We start from the raw sequence: 19000 nt of genomic DNA on the forward strand, positions 1-19000 counted from the left end.
GAACAATGAATCGTGTGGAAGAGTCATCCAGTAAGGATTTACATGAAAAAAATTTTGCCAAGGAAATTTTCTCGTTGTCATTAAAATTCATTTGATAAGAGTTATATGGGGGCAGATATATTGACTCAAATTCCATGTATGGGTCCTGCAGATCACGTTTGAAACATTTTCAGAACAATGGATCGTGTGAAAGAGTCATCCAGTAAGGATGTACATGAAAAAAATTTCGCCAAGGAAATTTTCTCGTTGTTATTAAAATTTATTTAATAAGAGTTATATGGGGGCAGATACATTGACTCAAATCCCATGTATGGGTCCTGAAGATCACGTTTGAAACATTTACAGGACAAAGGATCGTGTGAAAGAGCCATCCAGTAAGGATGTACATGAAAAAATTTCGAGAAGTAAATTGTCTCGTTGTCATTAAAATTCATTTGATAAGAGTTATATGGGGGCAGATACATTGACTCAAAATCCATGTATGGGTCCTGAAGATCACGTTTGAAACATTTACAGGACAATGGATCGTGTGAAAGAGCCATCCAGTAAGGATTTACATGAAAAAAATTTCGCCAAGGAAATTTTCTCGTTGTCATTAATATTCATTTACTAAGACTTATATGGGGGCAGATACATTGACTCAAATTCCATGTATGGGTCCTGCATATCACGTTTGAAACATTTACAGGACAATAGATCGTGTGAATGAGTCATCCAGTAAGGATTTACATAAAAAAATTTTGCCAAGGAAATTTTCTCGTTGTCAAAAAAATTCATTTGATAAGAGTTATATGGGTGCAGAAACATTAAAACAAGTTCCATGTATGGGTCCTGAAGATCTCGTTTGAAACATTTACAGGACAATGGATTGTGTGAAAGAGCCATCCAGTAAGGATTTACATAAAAAAAAATTTGCCAAGGAAATTTTCTCGTTGTCATTAAAATTCAGTTGATTAGAGTTATATGGGGGCAGATACATAGACTCAAACTCCATGTATGGGTCCTGAAGATCTCGTTTGAAACATTTACAGGACAATGGATTGTGTGAAAGAGCCATCCAGTAAGGATTTACATAAAAAAAAATTTGCCAAGGAAATTTTCCCGTTGTCATTAAAATTCAGTTGATAAGAGTTATATGGGGGCAGATACATTGACTCAAATTCCATGTATGGGTCCTGGAGATCACGTTTGAAACATTTACAGGACAATGGATTGTGTGAAAGAGCCATCCAGTAAGGATTTACATAAAAAAAATTTTGCCAAGGAAATTTTCTCGTTGTCATTAAAATTCATTTGATAAGAATTATATGGGGGCAGATACATTGACTCAAATTCCATGTATGGGTCCTGAAGATCACGTTTGAAACATTTACAGGACAATGGATCGTGTGAAAGAGCCATCCAGTAAGGATTTACATGAAAAAAATTTTGCCAAGGAAATTTTCTCGTTGTCATTAAAATTCATTTGATAAGAGATATATGGGGGCAGATACATTGACGCATATTCCATGTATGGGTCCTGAAGATCACGTTTGAAACATTTACAGGACAATGGATCGTGTGAAAGAGCCATCCAGTAAGGATTTACATGAAAAAAATTTTGCCAAGGAAATTTTCTCGTTGTCAAAAAAATTCATTTGATAAGAGTTATATGGGTGCAGATACATTGACTTAAATTCCATGTATGGTTCCTGAAGATCACGTTTGAAACATTTACAGGAAATTTTCTCGTTGTCATTAAAATTCATTTGATAAGAGATATATGGGGGCAGATATATTGACTCAAATTCCATGTGGGTCCTGAAGATCACGTTTGAAACATTTACAGGAGAATGGATGGTGTGAAAGAGTCATCCAGTAAGGATTTACAAGAAAAAAATTTCGCCAAGGAAATTTTCTCGTTGTCATTAAAATTCATTTGATGAGAGACATATGGGGACAGATACATTGACTCAAATCCCATGTATGGGTCCTGAAGATCACGTTTGAAACATTTACAGGACAATGGATCGTGTGAAAGAGCCATTCAGTAAGGATTTACATGAAAAAAATATTGCCAAGGAAATTTTTTCATTGTCATTAAAATTCATTTGATAAGAGATATATGGGGGCAGATACATTGACTCAAATTCCATGTATGGGTCCTGAAGATCACGTTTGAAACATTTACAGGACAATGGATCGTGTGAAAGAGTCATCCAGTAAGGATTTACATGAAAAAAATTTCGCCAAGGAAATTTTCTCGTTGTCATTAAAATTCATTTGATAAGAGATATATGGGGACAGATACATTGACTCAAATTCCATGTTTACGTCCTGAAGATCTCGTTTGAAACGTTTACAGGACAATGGATCGTGTAAAAGTGCCATTCAGTAAGGATTCACATGATAAAAATATTGCCAAGGAAATTTTCTCGTTGTCATTAAAATTCATTTGATAAGAGATATATGGGGGCAGATACATTGACTCAAATTCCATGTATGGGTCCTGAATGTCGTGATTTCTGACCGGTGCTACAACAAAATTGCGCTGTTCCATGACTGCTGCTTGCTGCTGGTTTGACTGGGTACGCCTACACGTTTTGTTGTCAGTTGTTGGACTGAGTCCGTGGACGATTGGGCTGCTCCCTTTATTCTTGCGAGCAGCTAGTGAGAGAAGGTGAGAGAGACTGCTGCTGGTCTTCCTGGACACGTCTACACGCTTCGCCATCTGAATATCGAATGAGCCAGTGAACGCTGGGACTGCTTCCTTTATACTAGCGTGTCGCCAGAGAGAGGAAGAGAGAGAGACTGCTGCTTGCTGCTGGTCTGATCAGATGCGTCTACACGCTTCGCCGTCTGAATATCGAATGAGCCCGAGAACGCTGGGGCTGCTTCCTTTATACTAGCGTGCTGACAGAGAGAGGAAGAGAGAGACTGCTACTTGTTGCTGGTCTGACGAGGCGCGTCTGTACCCTTCACCGTCTGATTTTAGAAACAGTCCAGTGCAGTATATTAGTTATAGGTGGCAATTGAACGTACGAAGCTTTGAGTGCTGGATAATTTCTTTCAGTTAATTTATTAATACTTTTCTTGAAGTTACGCAATATTTTATTATTCTGTAACACCACATCCCTACAATACCCTTTTCTCCTACTCCTCATTCAAAAATTGAATATAGTATCATATCCTTAAATCTATTTGGTTTTTGAATCGCTCTCTGTGGTCTCGTGGTTTCGTGTGTATCACTTAGATTCTCGTCCAGTATTATGGGGTATGTTTCCTTATTTTCTGATAGATTCATCTCTAGCTGTTTCGGCACTCTTTTAATATCCTGAACATTACGTGAGTATTGAACACCTCGATCACTTTGAACGACCACCTTAGCACCATCTCTAGCAATGACAGTAAACTTATCTGCTGAAAAAGTCGGATCTGATTTTCGTTTTTTCTGCTGTGCGATCAGCACTCTGTCGCCAATAGTGATATCAGAGAATTTTGCACCTCTTTGTGAATCGGCATATATCTTGCTTTTTAGTTTTGAAACTGCATCTCTTTCCTTGATATCCGTCCGATCCAATGGTTCTGTAGCATTTGAGTTCCAAAGGCTCGGGAACGTGCCTCTGAACTTCCATCCTACTAACATTTCGAATGGTGTTATACCCAGCCGGGACAGTGGCCTCACCTTATTATGCATATGCACGTATTTGTCAAGTGCCGTTCTCCAGTTTTCGTTATCCAGTCTAGCCGCTGCCAGAGCGTCTTTAATTCCCTTGTTCTGTCTTTCAACTGCTCCATTTGACTGCGCGCTCAACGGAATAGATTTGTAAATCTTGACACCTCTGTCTTCCCATGATTTAACGAATGTGTCGCTTTGGAAAGGTGGGCCGTTGTCAGATTGGATTGCCAAAGGATAACCCCAAACCTCGAAAATTCGCATTAGGGCTTGATTTGTGGCACAGGCATCCATACTTCTCATCTCGATAACATGTAGGTACCGGGAGTAAGTATCAACGACGACTAGAAACTCTCCATATCCGAAATCTTGGTCAGTGAAAAAATCTATTTGTAATATCTCCCATGGTCCCCCTGGTAGTGTTCTGCTTATCAAAGGTAATGGTGGGTTTTTTCGGGATAGTCTCAAACATGTTTCGCAGAGCTTCACGTAGTTATCTATGTCTTTGCCTAGACCTGGCCACCAAAAATGATTTCTCAGAATACGTTTCATTGATGCAGCACCCATATGACCTTGGTGAGCAATTTGGAGAGCTCGTCCACGTAATTTACTTGGTAAGACCACCCGATCCATCTTGAATATTAATGCTCCTAAAGTTTGGAGATACTTTACTTGGCATTCGTAATGGCGATGCTCAGTTTTCCAAACACCTGTTTTGAGTGATTGTCTGACGTCCTGTTGCTCCTCATCGCTCTCGGCATATGTCTCTATTTCGTGCCATGAGAAATCTAGTGCTCCTGCATCCAGTAAATACAAAAGGTGGCGATCATCTGACTCGTCAAATGACTCTGATGACTCTGGGTTCTGGATTAATCTGGACAGTGCGTCTGCCAAATTTTGATTTCCGGGCACTCGTTCCACTTTGAAGTTGTATGGTTGTAATCTAAGAGCCCATGCCTCTGCGCGCGAAACTGCTCTTTTCCCAATGCGATGCATACCACCGAATATAAATTCGTTTGATTCCGCATCTGATCTTATAGTGAATGGGATACTCATGAGGTAAGCAGAAAACTTTTCTACGCCCCACACCCTTGAGAGCGCTTCTTTTTGGGTCTGGGGATATTTCATCTCGGTAACTGAAAGTGCCTTAAAAGCGCACGCAATCACTCTAGGTTTCGAATTTAGATCAAACTGAACAAGAACTGCTCCCAGTCCAAAAGGAGAAGCGTCCACGAACAACTCTGTTACATCTTCTCTGTTATAGTAACCCAATGTTTGTATTACTCTCCAGGCATTTTGCGTTAGATATTGAAATTCTCTATCGTGTTCTTGTGACCAATAGAAGCGATCTGCTTTTGCAAGTTCTCTAAGGTATCGTGTTCTATCGGCTCGTTGTGGTATAAATTTCTCTATGAAATTGATCAAGCCTAAAAAACTTTTGACTTCGGCCTGAGTTTCTGGTTTCCGGAAATTCTTGATAGCTTGAATTTTTGCGTTTTCTATACTCCATCCTTCTTCCGACAACTTGAAGCCCAGAAATATTACTGATTGTTGACGGAATGCACATTTATCCATGTTGATGTTGACGTTGTGGTTTTGGAATCGCTTTAAAACTTCATTCAGGTTATCGTCATGCTCTTCTTCCGTTTTCCCCATAACAAGAACATCGTCCAAGTAGTTAACTACGCCTTTACAACCCGATAGAATAGTTGATTGCATAATTTCCTGAAAAATATCAGGGGCATTGCAAAGTCCGAAAGGCAATCGGCAGCATCTATACATGGCTTCACCGGAAAAAAAATTGGTGAGGTGGCGACAGCTCTCGTCTAAAACAACATGGAAGAAGGCGCTTTTCAGGTCAATGGTGGAAAACCATTTTGCACCATGCAGATCTCTCAATATTTCTTCAAATGTCGGCATACTGAACGGAGTTCGATGGATGTATTTATTAGGGCCTCTGAGGTCAACAACAAGTCTTATATCGTCTCGTCCTTTAGGTACTACCAAGAGTGATGAACAGAATGAACGGTCCATATCTTCAGTTACAAGTTCTATTATACCAGATGATAGCAATTCATTTAGCTTACGTTTTGTTAGATCCTTGTAAGCAACAGGGATGTGAGTAAATACGTTCCTGGCCGGAGGCATATCCTTGTCGTAGTACAAAACAACTGGTGGTACATTAAATTTGGGAAATTCATCTGTAGTTGACTTTCGAACGGTATTTACTGCTGCAAGTTCGCATGACCAATTAGTGCTTGTGTAAAAATTTCCGACTGGAATTTTCAAACCGACAACGAGAACACTGTACCTTGTTGCCGTATTAAACCCTAATAGGGCTCTGTTCTCATTTACAACGTAGAATTTTTCAATGCATACAGGACGGTCATTAGCTATGTACAGTTCAGCCGAAAACGTAGCTATTATCTTAATATTAGTTTTCGTAGCGTAAGCTCTAAGTGACTTATCTGATGTATAACTCAAGTCAATTAGTTTCTTTCGTGACTTCTCCTTTTGAAGGAGTTTGTTGAAAATAGGTTCAGTTACTGTATTAACCTGTGCTCCGGAATCTATGAAGAATATAATACGCATTCCCGCCACATGTGCGACAACGAAAGCGTCCTCTTCATTTTGCGTCGCAAAAGCATCATTATTGATTTCCACTGAATCACTTGTTGATGCAGTCTGTGCCTGAAAAATTTTTTTTTTCTATTAGAAACTTATTTTATTTGAAACATATATTTGAGGAACTTCATCTTAGGTTAATTTCATTTTAGTTTTTCTTTTATTTTCATTTCTTTTAATCATTCATATCAATTGATTTAACCAAAAAAATCTTTTCATTACGTTAATTATTTATTTATTTAAGAAAATCGCATTTCCAACATATAAAATTAATCGATTTCACTTACATCTACTGGAATAGTATCGTTTTCTTCTTTTTCTTTTATAGCTGCGATTTTACGAGGAGGAGACCCATCATCTGATTCGTTTTGACGTTTCCCTGTGGTTTGACGATTCCGGTCGACGCAGCATCGAGAGAGGTGTCCTCTTCTATTGCAGTTGTGGCAAACTTTGTCGATGCATGGACATTGAGCTGGTCCATGGTAAATGCTTGCACAGCGCCAGCAAGAATTTCTTGGCGTTTCAAACCTACCACGATTAAATGTTCGTCTACCACGATTTCCATTGTTGACTCTACCCATAATATTTCGATTAAATTGCCCGTGTCCTTGTATATTGCTAGTGATTGCTGCAATCGAAACCGCCTCTTGCGGTTGGCGCAATTTTTTAAATTCTATTTCGTTGGACAATTCTGTTTCATAATCACGCACCATATCTATAAGGTCATTTAATGAACCTTGTTTGACCCAATTACGATGTGCCAAGGTACGCACTCGTTTATCGGTTGAACTTTTGATTAGTGTACGTGCTACTGCTTCCATCTCATCATCCTCTTTATCGTAACCGCACAGCTTTGCAGACGCCGCCACACGCCGAACAAATTGTATGTTTGTTTCTCCAGACTGTTGTATCGTGTTGAGAAGTTTGCTTCGTTGTGAAAGCATATAGGCTCTCGATCCGAAGTAACAATCAAGCCGAGCAAGTGCATTGCCAAACGGATGACTGCTTTCGTCAGGCATTTCCGCCGAAGAACTGGTTCCATGCAAAAGCTCCAACAGCTTAGGTCCCGCTTTGATTCTAAAAACATCAATTTTGGTTCTTTCATCAGTGGCTTGAATAAGATTCAGCGAAGCAACCAGAATATTCTTCCAATATTCGTAGCCTTTCTTATCGATGTCCACTTCTCCTTCTGATGGCACACATTCTGGAATGCTCATTGTGCTGAGTGACATGTTGTTCACACTTGCTAGTAGTGTTTCGTTGACTGTTCCGGTTAAATCCTCATGTGGGGCACTTGAACAAGTAGCTTGATCCTTATTATGTACTGTCGTTTTGGATATATTGAGTAGAAGAGCGTCTTTCTCGTTTCGAATTTTAGTTAACTCTTCTTTAACAGCTGATAGTTCCTCCATGAGCATCTTTTTTGTTACCTCTTTGTTTCGTTTCCTGTCGAAAATAAATAAAAACTCGGTTACTTTTCATGTTGTTGAAACTAGGTTTCTACATGAGTTGACTACTTTGAGTTTTCTTGTGCTCTTATTAATGCAAACATGGATTTCTGTCTACACACCAGAACCCTGATTTTTTTTTTTTTTAATATATGATGATATTGATCAACCTAAGCCTACTCATCAAAGGTTGCATCATAAAAACTTTACCTCCGCCTACTCATCGGAGGTATTTCACTTTAGACTCTCCGTCTTCTCATCGGAGGCCTCACCGTACAAAAAAGCGGTAATTACCTTTTGGGTTTTTCGTTCGTAGTACCAACTGCGCCATTGTCGTGATTTCTGACCGGTGCTACAACAAAATTGCGCTGTTCCATGACTGCTGCTTGCTGCTGGTTTGACTGGGTACGCCTACACGTTTTGTTGTCAGTTGTTGGACTGAGTCCGTGGACGATTGGGCTGCTCCCTTTATTCTTGCGAGCAGCTAGTGAGAGAAGGTGAGAGAGACTGCTGCTGGTCTTCCTGGACACGTCTACACGCTTCGCCATCTGAATATCGAATGAGCCAGTGAACGCTGGGACTGCTTCCTTTATACTAGCGTGTCGCCAGAGAGAGGAAGAGAGAGAGACTGCTGCTTGCTGCTGGTCTGATCAGATGCGTCTACACGCTTCGCCGTCTGAATATCGAATGAGCCCGAGAACGCTGGGGCTGCTTCCTTTATACTAGCGTGCTGACAGAGAGAGGAAGAGAGAGACTGCTACTTGTTGCTGGTCTGACGAGGCGCGTCTGTACCCTTCACCGTCTGATTTTAGAAACAGTCCAGTGCAGTATATTAGTTATAGGTTGCAATTGAACGTACGAAGCTTTGAGTGCTGGATAATTTCTTTCAGTTAATTTATTAATACTTTTCTTGAAGTTACGCAATATTTTATTATTCTGTAACACCACATCCCTACACTGAAGATCACGTTTGAAACATTTACAGGACAATGGATCGTGTGAAAGAGTCATCCAGTAAGGATTTACATGAAAAAAATTTCGCCAAGGAAATTTTCTCGTTGTCATTAAAATTCATTTTATATAAGTTATATGGGGGCAGATACATTGATTCAAATTCCATGTATGGGTCCTGAAGATCTCGTTTGAAACATTTACAGGACAATGGATCGTGTGAAAGAGTCATCCAGTAAGGATTTACATGAAAAAAATTTCGCCAAGGAAATTTTCTCGTTGTCATTAAAATTCATTTGATAAGAGTTATATGGGGGCAGATACATTGACTCAAATTCCATCTATGGGTCCTAAAGATCTCGTTTGAAACATTTACAGGACAATGGATCGTGTGAAAGAGTCATCCTGTAAGGATTTACATGAAAAAAATTTCGCCAAGGAAATTTTCTCGTTGTCATTAAAATTCATTTGATAAGAGATATATGGGGACAGATAAATTGACTCAAATTCCATGTATGGATCCTGAAGATCACGTTTGAAACATTTACAGGACAATGGATCGTGTGAAAGAGTCATCCAGTAAGGATTTACATGAAAAAAATTTCGCCAAGGAAATTTTCTCGTTGTCATTAAAATTCATTTGATAAGAGTTATATGGGGGCAGATACATTGACTCAAATTCCATCTATGGGTCTTGAAGATCTCGTTTGAAACATTTAAAGGACAATGGATCGTGTGAAAGAGTCATCCAGTAAGGATTTACATGAAAGAAATTCCGCCAAGGAAATTTTCTCGTTGTCATTAAAATTCATTTGATAAGAGATATATGGGGACAGATACATTGACTCAAATTCCATGTATGAGTCCTGAAGATCACGTGTGAAACATTTACAGGACAATGGATCGTGTAAAGAGTCATCCAGTAAGGATTTACATGAAAAAAATTTCGCCAAGCAAATTTTCTCGTTGTCATTAAAATTCATTTGATATAAGTTATATGGGGCAGATACATTGACTCAAATTCCATGTATGGGTCCTGAAGATCACGTTTGAAACATTTACAGGACAATGGATCGTGTGAAAGAGCCATCCAGTAAGGATTTACATGAAAAAAATTTCGCCAAGGAAATTTTCTCGTTGTCATTAAAATTCATTTGATAAGAGTTATATGGGGGCAGATACATTGACTCAAATTCCATCTATGGGTCCTAAAGATCTCGTTTGAAACATTTACAGGACAATGGATCGTGTGAAAGAGTCATCCTGTAAGGATTTACATGAAAAAAATTTCGCCAAGGAAATTTTCTCGTTGTCATTAAAATTCATTTGATAAGAGATATATGGGGACAGATACATTGACTCAAATTCCATGTATCGGTCCTGGAGATCACGTTTGAAACATTTACAGGACAATGGATCGTGTGAAAGAGTCATCCAGTAAGGATTTACATGAAAAAAATTTCGCCAAGGAAATTTTCTCGTTGTCATTAAAATTCATTTTATATAAGTTATATGGGGGCAGATACATTGATTCAAATTCCATATATGGGTCCTGAAGATCTCGTTTGAAACATTTACAGGACAATGGATCGTGTGAAAGAGTCATCCAGTAAGGATTTACATGAAAAAAATTTCGCCAAGGAAATTTTCTCGTTGTCATTAAAATTCATTTGATAAGAGTTATATGGGGGCAGATACATTGACTCAAATTCCATCTATGGGTCCTAAAGATCTCGTTTGAAACATTTACAGGACAATGGATCGTGTGAAAGAGTCATCCTGTAAGGATTTACATGAAAAAAATTTCGCCAAGGAAATTTTCTCGTTGTCATTAAAATTCATTTGATAAGAGATATATGGGGACAGATACATTGACTCAAATTCCATGTATGGATCCTGAAGATCACGTTTGAAACATTTACAGGACAATGGATCGTGTGAAAGAGTCATCCAGTAAGGATTTACATGAAAAAAATTTCGCCAAGGAAATTTTCTCGTTGTCATTAAAATTCATTTGATAAGAGTTATATGGGGGCAGATACATTGACTCAAATTCCATCTATGGGTCTTGAAGATCTCGTTTGAAACATTTAAAGGACAATGGATCGTGTGAAAGAGTCATCCAGTAAGGATTTACATGAAAGAAATTCCGCCAAGGAAATTTTCTCGTTGTCATAAAAATTCATTTGATAAGAGATATATGGGGACAGATACATTGACTCAAATTCCATGTATGAGTCCTGAAGATCACGTGTGAAATATTTACAGGACAATGGATCGTGTAAAGAGTCATCCAGTAAGGATTTACATGAAAAAAATTTCGCCAAGCAAATTTTCTCGTTGTCATTAAAATTCATTTGATATAAGTTATATGGGGCAGATACATTGACTCAAATTCCATGTATGGGTCCTGAAGATCACGTTTGAAACATTTACAGGACAATGGATCGTGTGAAAGAGCCATCCAGTAAGGATTTACATGAAAAAAATTTCGCCAAGGAAATTTTCTCGTTGTCATTAAAATTCATTTGATAAGAGATATATGGGGGCAGATACATTGACTCAAATTCCATCTATGGGTCCTGAAGATCTCGTTTGAAACATTTACAGGACAATGGATCGTGTGAAAGAGTCATCCAGTAAGGATTTGCATGAAAAAAACTTCGCCAAGGAAATTTTCTCGTTGTCATTAAATTTCATTTGATAAGAGATATATGGGGGCAGATACATTGACTCAAATTCCATGTTGGTCCTGCAGATCACGTTTGAAACATTTACAGGACAATGGATCGTGTGAAAGAGTTATCCAGTAAGGATTTACATGAAAAAAATTTCGCCAAGGAAATTTTCTCGTTGTCATTAAAATTCATTTGATAAGAGATATATGAGGGCAGATACATTGACTCAAATTCCATCTATGGGTCCTGAAGATCTCGTTTGAAACATTTACAGGACCATGGATCGTGTGAAAGAGTCATCCAGTAAGGATTTACATGAAAAAAATTTCGCCAAGGAAATTTTCTCGTTGTCATTAAAATTCATTTGATAAGAGACATATGGGGACAGATACATTGACTCAAATTCCATGTTTGGGTCCTGAAGATCTCGTTTGAAACATTCACAGGACAATGGATCGTGTGAAAGAGTCATCCTGTAAGGATTTACCTGAAAAAAATTTCGCCAGGGAAATTTTCTCATTGTCATTAAAATTCATTTGATAAGAGATATATGGGGACAGATACATTGACTCAAATTCCATGTATGGGTCCTGGAGATCACGTTTGAAACATTTACAGGACAATGGATCGTGTGAAAGAGTCATCCAGTAAGGATTTACATGAAAAAAATTTCGCCAAGGAAATTTTCTCGTTGTCATTAAAATTCATTTTATATAAGTTATATGGGGGCAGATACATTGATTCAAATTCCATATATGGGTCCTGAAGATCTCGTTTGAAACATTTACAGGACAATGGATCGTGTGAAAGAGTCATCCAGTAAGGATTTACATGAAAAAAATTTCGCCAAGGAAATTTTCTCGTTGTCATTAAAATTCATTTGATAAGAGTTATATGGGGGCAGATACATTGACTCAAATTCCATCTATGGGTCCTGAAGATCTCGTTTGAAACATTTACAGGACAATGGATCGTGTGAAAGAGTCATCCTGTAAGGATTTACATGAAAAAAATTTCGCCAAGGAAATTTTCTCGTTGTCATTAAAATTCATTTGATAAGAGTTATATGGGGGCAGATACATTGACTCAAATTCCATCTATGGGTCTTGAAGATCTCGTTTGAAACATTTAAAGGACAATGGATCGTGTGAAAGAGTCATCCAGTAAGGATTTACATGAAAGAAATTCCGCCAAGGAAATTTTCTCGTTGTCATTAAAAATCATTTGATAAGAGATATATGGGGACAGATACATTGACTCAAATTCCATGTATGAGTCCTGAAGATCACGTGTGAAACATTTACAGGACAATGGATCGTGTAAAGAGTCATCCAGTAAGGATTTACATGAAAAAAATTTCGCCAAGCAAATTTTCTCGTTGTCATTAAAATTCATTTGATAAGAGATATATGAGGGCAGATACATTGACTCAAATTCCATCTATGGGTCCTGGAGATCTCGTTTGAAACATTTACAGGACAATGGATCGTGTGAAAGAGTCATCCAGCAAGGATTTACATGAAAAATATTTCGCCAAGGAAATTTTCTCGTTGTCATTAAAATTCATTTTATATAAGTTATATGGGGGCAGATACATTGATTCAAATTCCATGTATGGGTCCTGAAGATCTCGTTTGAAACATTTACAGGACAATGGATCGTGTGAAAGAGTCATCCAGTAAGGATTTACCTGAAAAAAATTTCGCCAAGGAAATTTTCTCGTTGTCATTAAAATTCATTTGATAAGAGTTATATGGGGGCAGATACATTGACTCAAATTCCATCTATGGGTCCTGAAGATCTCGTTTGAAACATTTACAGGACAATGGATCGTGTGAAAGAGTCATCCTGTAAGGATTTACATGAAAAAAATTTCGCCAAGGAAATTTTCTCGTTGTCATTAAAATTCATTTGATAAGAGATATATGAGGGCAGATACATTGACTCAAATTCCATCTATGGGTCCTGGAGATCTCGTTTGAAACATTTACAGGACAATGGATCGTGTGAAAGAGTCATCCAGCAAGGATTTACATGAAAAATATTTCGCCAAGGAAATTTTCTCGTTGTCATTAAAATTCATTTGATAAGAGATATATGGGGGCAGATACATTGACTCAAATTCCATCTATGGGTCCTGAATATCACGTTTGAAACATTTACAGGACAATGGATCGTGTGAAAGAGTTATCCAGTAAGGATTTACATGAAAAAAATTTCGCCAAGGAAATTTTCTCGTTGTCATTAAAATTCATTTGATAAGAGTTATATGGGGACAAATACATTGACTCAAATCTCATGTATGGGTCCTGAAGATCACGTTTGAAACATTTACAGGACAATGGATCGTGTGAAAGAGCCATCCAGTAAGGATTTACATGAAAAAAATTTCGCCAAGGAAATTTTCTTGTTGTCATTAAAATTCATTTGATAAGAGTTATATGGGGGTAGATGCATTGACTCAAATTCCATGTATGGGTCCTGAAAATCTCGTTTGAAACATTTACAGGACAATGGATCATGTGAAAGAGCCATTCAGTAAGGATTTACATAAAAAAAAATTTGCCAAGGAAATTTTCTCGTTGTCATTAAAATTCATTTGATAAGAGTTATATGGGGGCAGATACATTGACTCAAATTCCATGTATGGGTCCTGAAGATCACGTTTGAAACATTTAAAGGACAATGGATCGTGTGAAAGAGTCATCCAGTAAGGATTTACATGAAAAAAATTTCGCCAAGGAAATTTTCTCGTTGTCATTAAAATTCATTTGATAAGAGTTATATGGGGGCAGATACATTGACTCAAATTCCATGTATGGGTCCTGAAGATCACGTTTGAAACATTTACAGGACAATGGATCGTGTGAAAGAGCCATTCAGTAAGGATTTACATAAAAAAAAATTTTGCCAAGGAAATTTTCTCGTTGTCATTAAAATTCATTTGATAAGAGTTATATGGGGGCAGATACATTGACTCAAATTCCATGTATGGGTCCTGAAGATCACGTTTGAAACATTTACAGGACAATGGATCGTGTAAAAGAGCCATCTAGTATGGATATACATAAAAAAAATTTCGCCAAGGAAATTTTCTCGTTGTCATTAAAATTCATTTGATAAGAGTTATATGAAGGGCAGATACATTGACTCAAGTTCCATGTATGGGTCCTGAAGATCACGTTTGAAACATTTACAGGACAATGGATCGTGTGAAAAAGCCAGCCAGTAAGGATTTACATAAAAAAAATTTTGCCAAGGAAATTTTCTCGTTGTCATTAAAATTCATTTGATAAGAGATATATGGGGGCAGATACATTGACTCAAATTCCATGTATGGGTCCTGAAGATCACGTTTGAAACATTTACAGGACAATGGATCGTGTGAAAGAACCATCTAGTATGGATTTACATAATAAAATTTTTGCCTAGGAAATTTTCTCGTTGTCATTAAAATTCATTTGATAAGAGTTATATGGGGTGAGATACATTGACTCAAATTCCAAGTATGGGTCCTGAAGATCACGTTTGAAACATTTACAGGACAATGGATCGTGTGAAAGAGCCATTCAGTAAGGATTTACAGGGTGATTTTTTAAGAGTTTGAGAACTTTTTTAAACAATAAAACGCATAAAATTTGCAAAATCTCATCGGTTCTTTATTTTAAACGTTAGATTGGTACATGACATTTACTTTTTGAAGATAATTTCATTTAAATGTTGACCGCGGCTGCGTCTTAGGTGGTCCATTCGGAAAGTCCGCTTTTTTATCGACAAATTTTGTTCAGCGATGAGGCTCATTTCTGGTTGAATGGCTACGTAAATAAGCAAAATTGCCGCATTTGGAGTGAAGAGCAACCAGAAGCCGTTCAAGAACTGCCCATGCATCCCGAAAAATGCACTGTTTGGTGTGGTTTGTACGCTGGTGGAATCATTGGACCGTATTTTTTCAAAGATGCTGTTGGACGCAACGTTACAGTGAATGGCGATCGCTATCGTTCGATGCTAACAAACTTTTTGTTGCCAAAAATGGAAAAACTGAACTTGGTTGACATGTGGTTTCAACAAGATGGCGCTACATGCCACACAGCTCGCGATTCTATGGCCATTTTGAGGGAAAACTTCGGAGAACAATTCATCTCAAGAAATGGACCGGTAAGTTGGCCACCAAGATCATGCGATTTGACGCCTTTAGACTATTTTTTGTGGGGCTACGTCAAGTCTAAAGTCTACAGAAATAAGCCAGTAACTATTCCAGCTTTGGAAGACAACATTTCCGAAGAAATTCGGGCTATTCCGGCCGAAATGCTCGAAAAAGTTGCCCAAAATTGGACTTTCCGAATGGACCACCTAAGACGCAGCCGCGGTCAACATTTAAATGAAATTATCTTCAAAAAGTAAATGTCATGTACCAATCTAACGTTTAAAATAAAGAACCGATGAGATTTTGCAAATTTTATGCGTTTTATTGTTTAAAAAAGTTCTCAAGCTCTTAAAAAATCACCCTATACATAAAAAAAATTTTGCCAAGGAAATTTTCTCGTTGTCATTAAAATTCATTTGATAAGAGTTATATGGGGGCAGATACATTGACTCAAATTCCATGTATTGGTCCTGAAGATCTCGTTTGAAACATTTACAGGACAATGGATCGTGTGAAAGAGCCATCCAGTAAGGATTTAAATGAAAAAAATTTCGCCAAGGAAATTTTCTCGTAGTCATTGAAATTCATTTGATAAGAGTTATATGGGGGCAGATACATTGACTCAAATTTCATGTATGGGTCCTGAAGATCACGTTTGAAACATTTACAGGACAATGGATCGTGTGAAAGAGCCATCTAGTATGGATTTACATAATAAAATTTTTGCCTAGGAAATTTTCTCGTTGTCATTAAAATTCATTTGATAAGAGTTATATGGGGGCAGATACATTGACTCAAATTCCATGTATGGGTCCTGAAGATCACGTTTGAAACATTTACAGGACAATGGATCGTGTGAAAAAGCCAGCCAGTAAGGATTTACATAAAAAAAATTTTGCCAAGGAAATTTTCTCGTTGTCATTAAAATTCATTTGATAAGAGATATATGGGGGCAGATACATTGACTCAAATTCAATGTATGGGTCCTGGAGATCACGTTTGAAACATTTACAGGACAATGGATCGTGTGAAAGAACCACCTAGTATGGATTTACATAATAAAATTTTTGCCTAGGAAATTTTCTCGTTGTCATTAAAATTCATTTGATAAGAGTTATATGGGGGCAGATACATTGACTCAAATTCCAAGTATGGGTCCTGAAGATCACGTTTGAAACATTTACAGGACAATGGATCGTGTGAAAGAGCCATTCAGTAAGGATTTACATAAAAAAAATTTTGCCAAGGAAATTTTCTCGTTGTCATTAAAATTCATTTGATAAGAGTTATATGGGGGCAGATACATTGACTACAATTCCATGTATTGGTCCTGAAGATCTCGTTTGAAACATTTACAGGACAATGGATCGTGTGAAAGAGTCATCCAGTAAGGATTTAAATGAAAAAAATTTCGCTAAGGAAATTTTCTCGTAGTCATTGAAATTAATTTGATAAGAGTTATATGGGGGCAGATACATTGACTCAAATTTCATGTATGGGTCCTGAAGATCACGTTTGAAACATTTACAGGACAATAGATCGTGTGAAAAAGCCATTAAGTAAGGATTTACATGAAAAAAAATTTGCCAAGGAAATTTTCTCGTTGTCATTAAACTTCATTTGAAAAGAGATATATGGGGGCAGATACATTGACTCAAATTCCATGTATGGGTCCTGAAGATCACGTTTGAAATATTTACAGGACAATGGATCGAATGAAAGAGCCATCTAGTATGGATTTACATAATAAAATTTTTGCCTAGGAAATTTTCTCGTTGTCATTAAAATTCATTTGCTAAGAGTTATATGGGGGCAGATACATTGACTCAAATTCCATGTAAGGGTCCTGAAGATCACGTTTGAAACATTTACAGCACAATGGATCGTGTGAAAGAGCCATTCAGTAAGGATTAACATAAAAAAAATTTGCCAAGGAAATTTTCTCGTTGTCATTAAAATTCATTTGATAAGAGTTATATGGGGGCAGATACATTGACTCAAATTCCATGTATTGGTCCTGAAGATCTCGTTTGAAACATTTACAGGACAATGGATCGTGTGAAAGAGTCATCCAGTAAGGATTCATATGAAAAAAAATTTCGCCAATGAAATTTTCTTGTTGTCATTAAAATTCATTTGATAAGATTTATTTTGGGGCAGATACATTGACTCAAATTTCATGTATGGGTCCTGAAGATCTCGTTTGAAACATTTACAGGACAATTAATCGTGTGAAAGAGTCATCCAGTAAGGATTTACAAGAAAAAAATTTCGCCAAGGAAATTTTCTCGTTGTCATTAAAATTCATTTGATATAAGTTATATGGGGGCAGATACATTGACTCAAATTCCATGTATGGGTCCTGAAGATCACGTTTGAAACATTTACAGGACAATGGATCGTGTGAAAGAGTCATCCAGTAAGGATTTACATGACAAAAATTTCGCCAATGAAATTTTCTCGTTGTCATTAAAATTCATTTGATAAGAGTTATATGCTGGCAGATACATTGACTCAAATTCCATGTATCCTGAAAATCTCGTTTGAAACATTTACAGGACAATGGATCGTGTGAAAGAGCCATTCAGTAAGGATTAACATAAAAAAAAATTTGCCAAGGAAATTTTCTCGTTGTCATTAAAATTCATTTGATAAGAGTTATATGGGGGCAGATACATTGACTCAAATTCCATGTATTGGTCCTGAAGATCTCGTTTGAAACATTTACAGGACAATGGATCGTGTGAAAGAGTCATCCAGTAAGGATTCATATGAAAAAAAATTTCGCCAATGAAATTTTCTCGTTGTCATTAAAATTCATTTGATAAGATTTATTTTGGGGCAGATACATTGACTCAAATTTCATGTATGGGTCCTGAAGATCTCGTTTGAAACATTTACAGGACAATGGATCGTGTGAAAGAGCCATCTAGTATGGATTTACATAATAAAATTTTTGCCTAGGAAATTTTCTCGTTGTCATTAAAATTCATTTGATAAGAGTTATATGGGGGCAGATACATTGACTCAAATTTCATGTATGGATCCTGAAGATCACGTTTGAAACATTTACAGGACAATGGATCGTGTGAAAGAGCCATTCAGTAAGGATTAACATAAAAAAAAAATTGCCAAGGAAATTTTCTCGTTGTCATTAAAATTCATTTGATAAGAGTTATATGGGGGCAGATACATTGACTCAAATTCCATGTATTGGTCCTGAAGATCTCGTTTGAAACATTTACAGGACAATGGATCGTGTGAAAGAGTCATCCAGTAAGGATTCATATGAAAAAAAATTTCGCCAATGAAATTTTCTCGTTGTCATTAAAATTCATTTGATAAGATTTATTTTGGGGCAGATACATTGACTCAAATTCCATGTATGGGTCCTGAAGATCAGGTTTGAAACATTTACAGGACAATGGATCGTGTGAAAGAGTCATCCAGTAAGGATTTACATGAAAAAAATGTCGCCAAGGAAATTTTCTCGTTGTCA

General features: G+C 37.2%; 2 protein-coding genes across 2 annotated transcripts; both read right to left on the minus strand.

The window, feature by feature from the left end:
• Positions 1–3139: 3139 nt before the first annotated feature.
• LOC131440071 (uncharacterized protein K02A2.6-like) lies at positions 3140–6247 on the minus strand. Its single transcript, XM_058611165.1, has one exon. It carries the CDS (start codon positions 6245–6247, stop codon positions 3140–3142), a length of 3108 nt encoding a protein of 1035 aa, XP_058467148.1.
• Positions 6248–6543: 296 nt separating this feature from the next.
• On the minus strand, positions 6544–8324 carry LOC131440070 (uncharacterized). The gene is made up of 2 exons (XM_058611164.1): positions 8023–8324; positions 6544–7726 (listed from the first exon to the last, which is right to left on the minus strand). Exons 1-2 carry the CDS (start codon positions 8274–8276, stop codon positions 6550–6552), a joined length of 1431 nt encoding a protein of 476 aa, XP_058467147.1. The 5' UTR covers positions 8277–8324; the 3' UTR covers positions 6544–6549.
• Between the last annotated feature and the right edge of the window lie 10676 nt (positions 8325–19000).

Source organism: Malaya genurostris, unplaced genomic scaffold (assembly GCF_030247185.1).
Source record: "Malaya genurostris strain Urasoe2022 unplaced genomic scaffold, Malgen_1.1 HiC_scaffold_65, whole genome shotgun sequence".
Classification (NCBI taxonomy): domain Eukaryota; kingdom Metazoa; phylum Arthropoda; class Insecta; order Diptera; family Culicidae; genus Malaya; species Malaya genurostris.

Coding starts and splice junctions, on each gene's coding strand:
- LOC131440071 (XM_058611165.1), bottom strand. CDS start 6,247: ATGCGTATTATATTCTTCATAGATTCCGGAGCACAGGTTAATACAGTA.
- LOC131440070 (XM_058611164.1), bottom strand. CDS start 8,276: ATGGCGAAGCGTGTAGACGTGTCCAGGAAGACCAGCAGCAGTCTCTCT. Junction 7,727..8,022: donor ACGAACGAAAAACCCAAAAG/GTAATTACCGCT, acceptor TATTTTCGACAG/GAAACGAAACAAAGAGGTAA.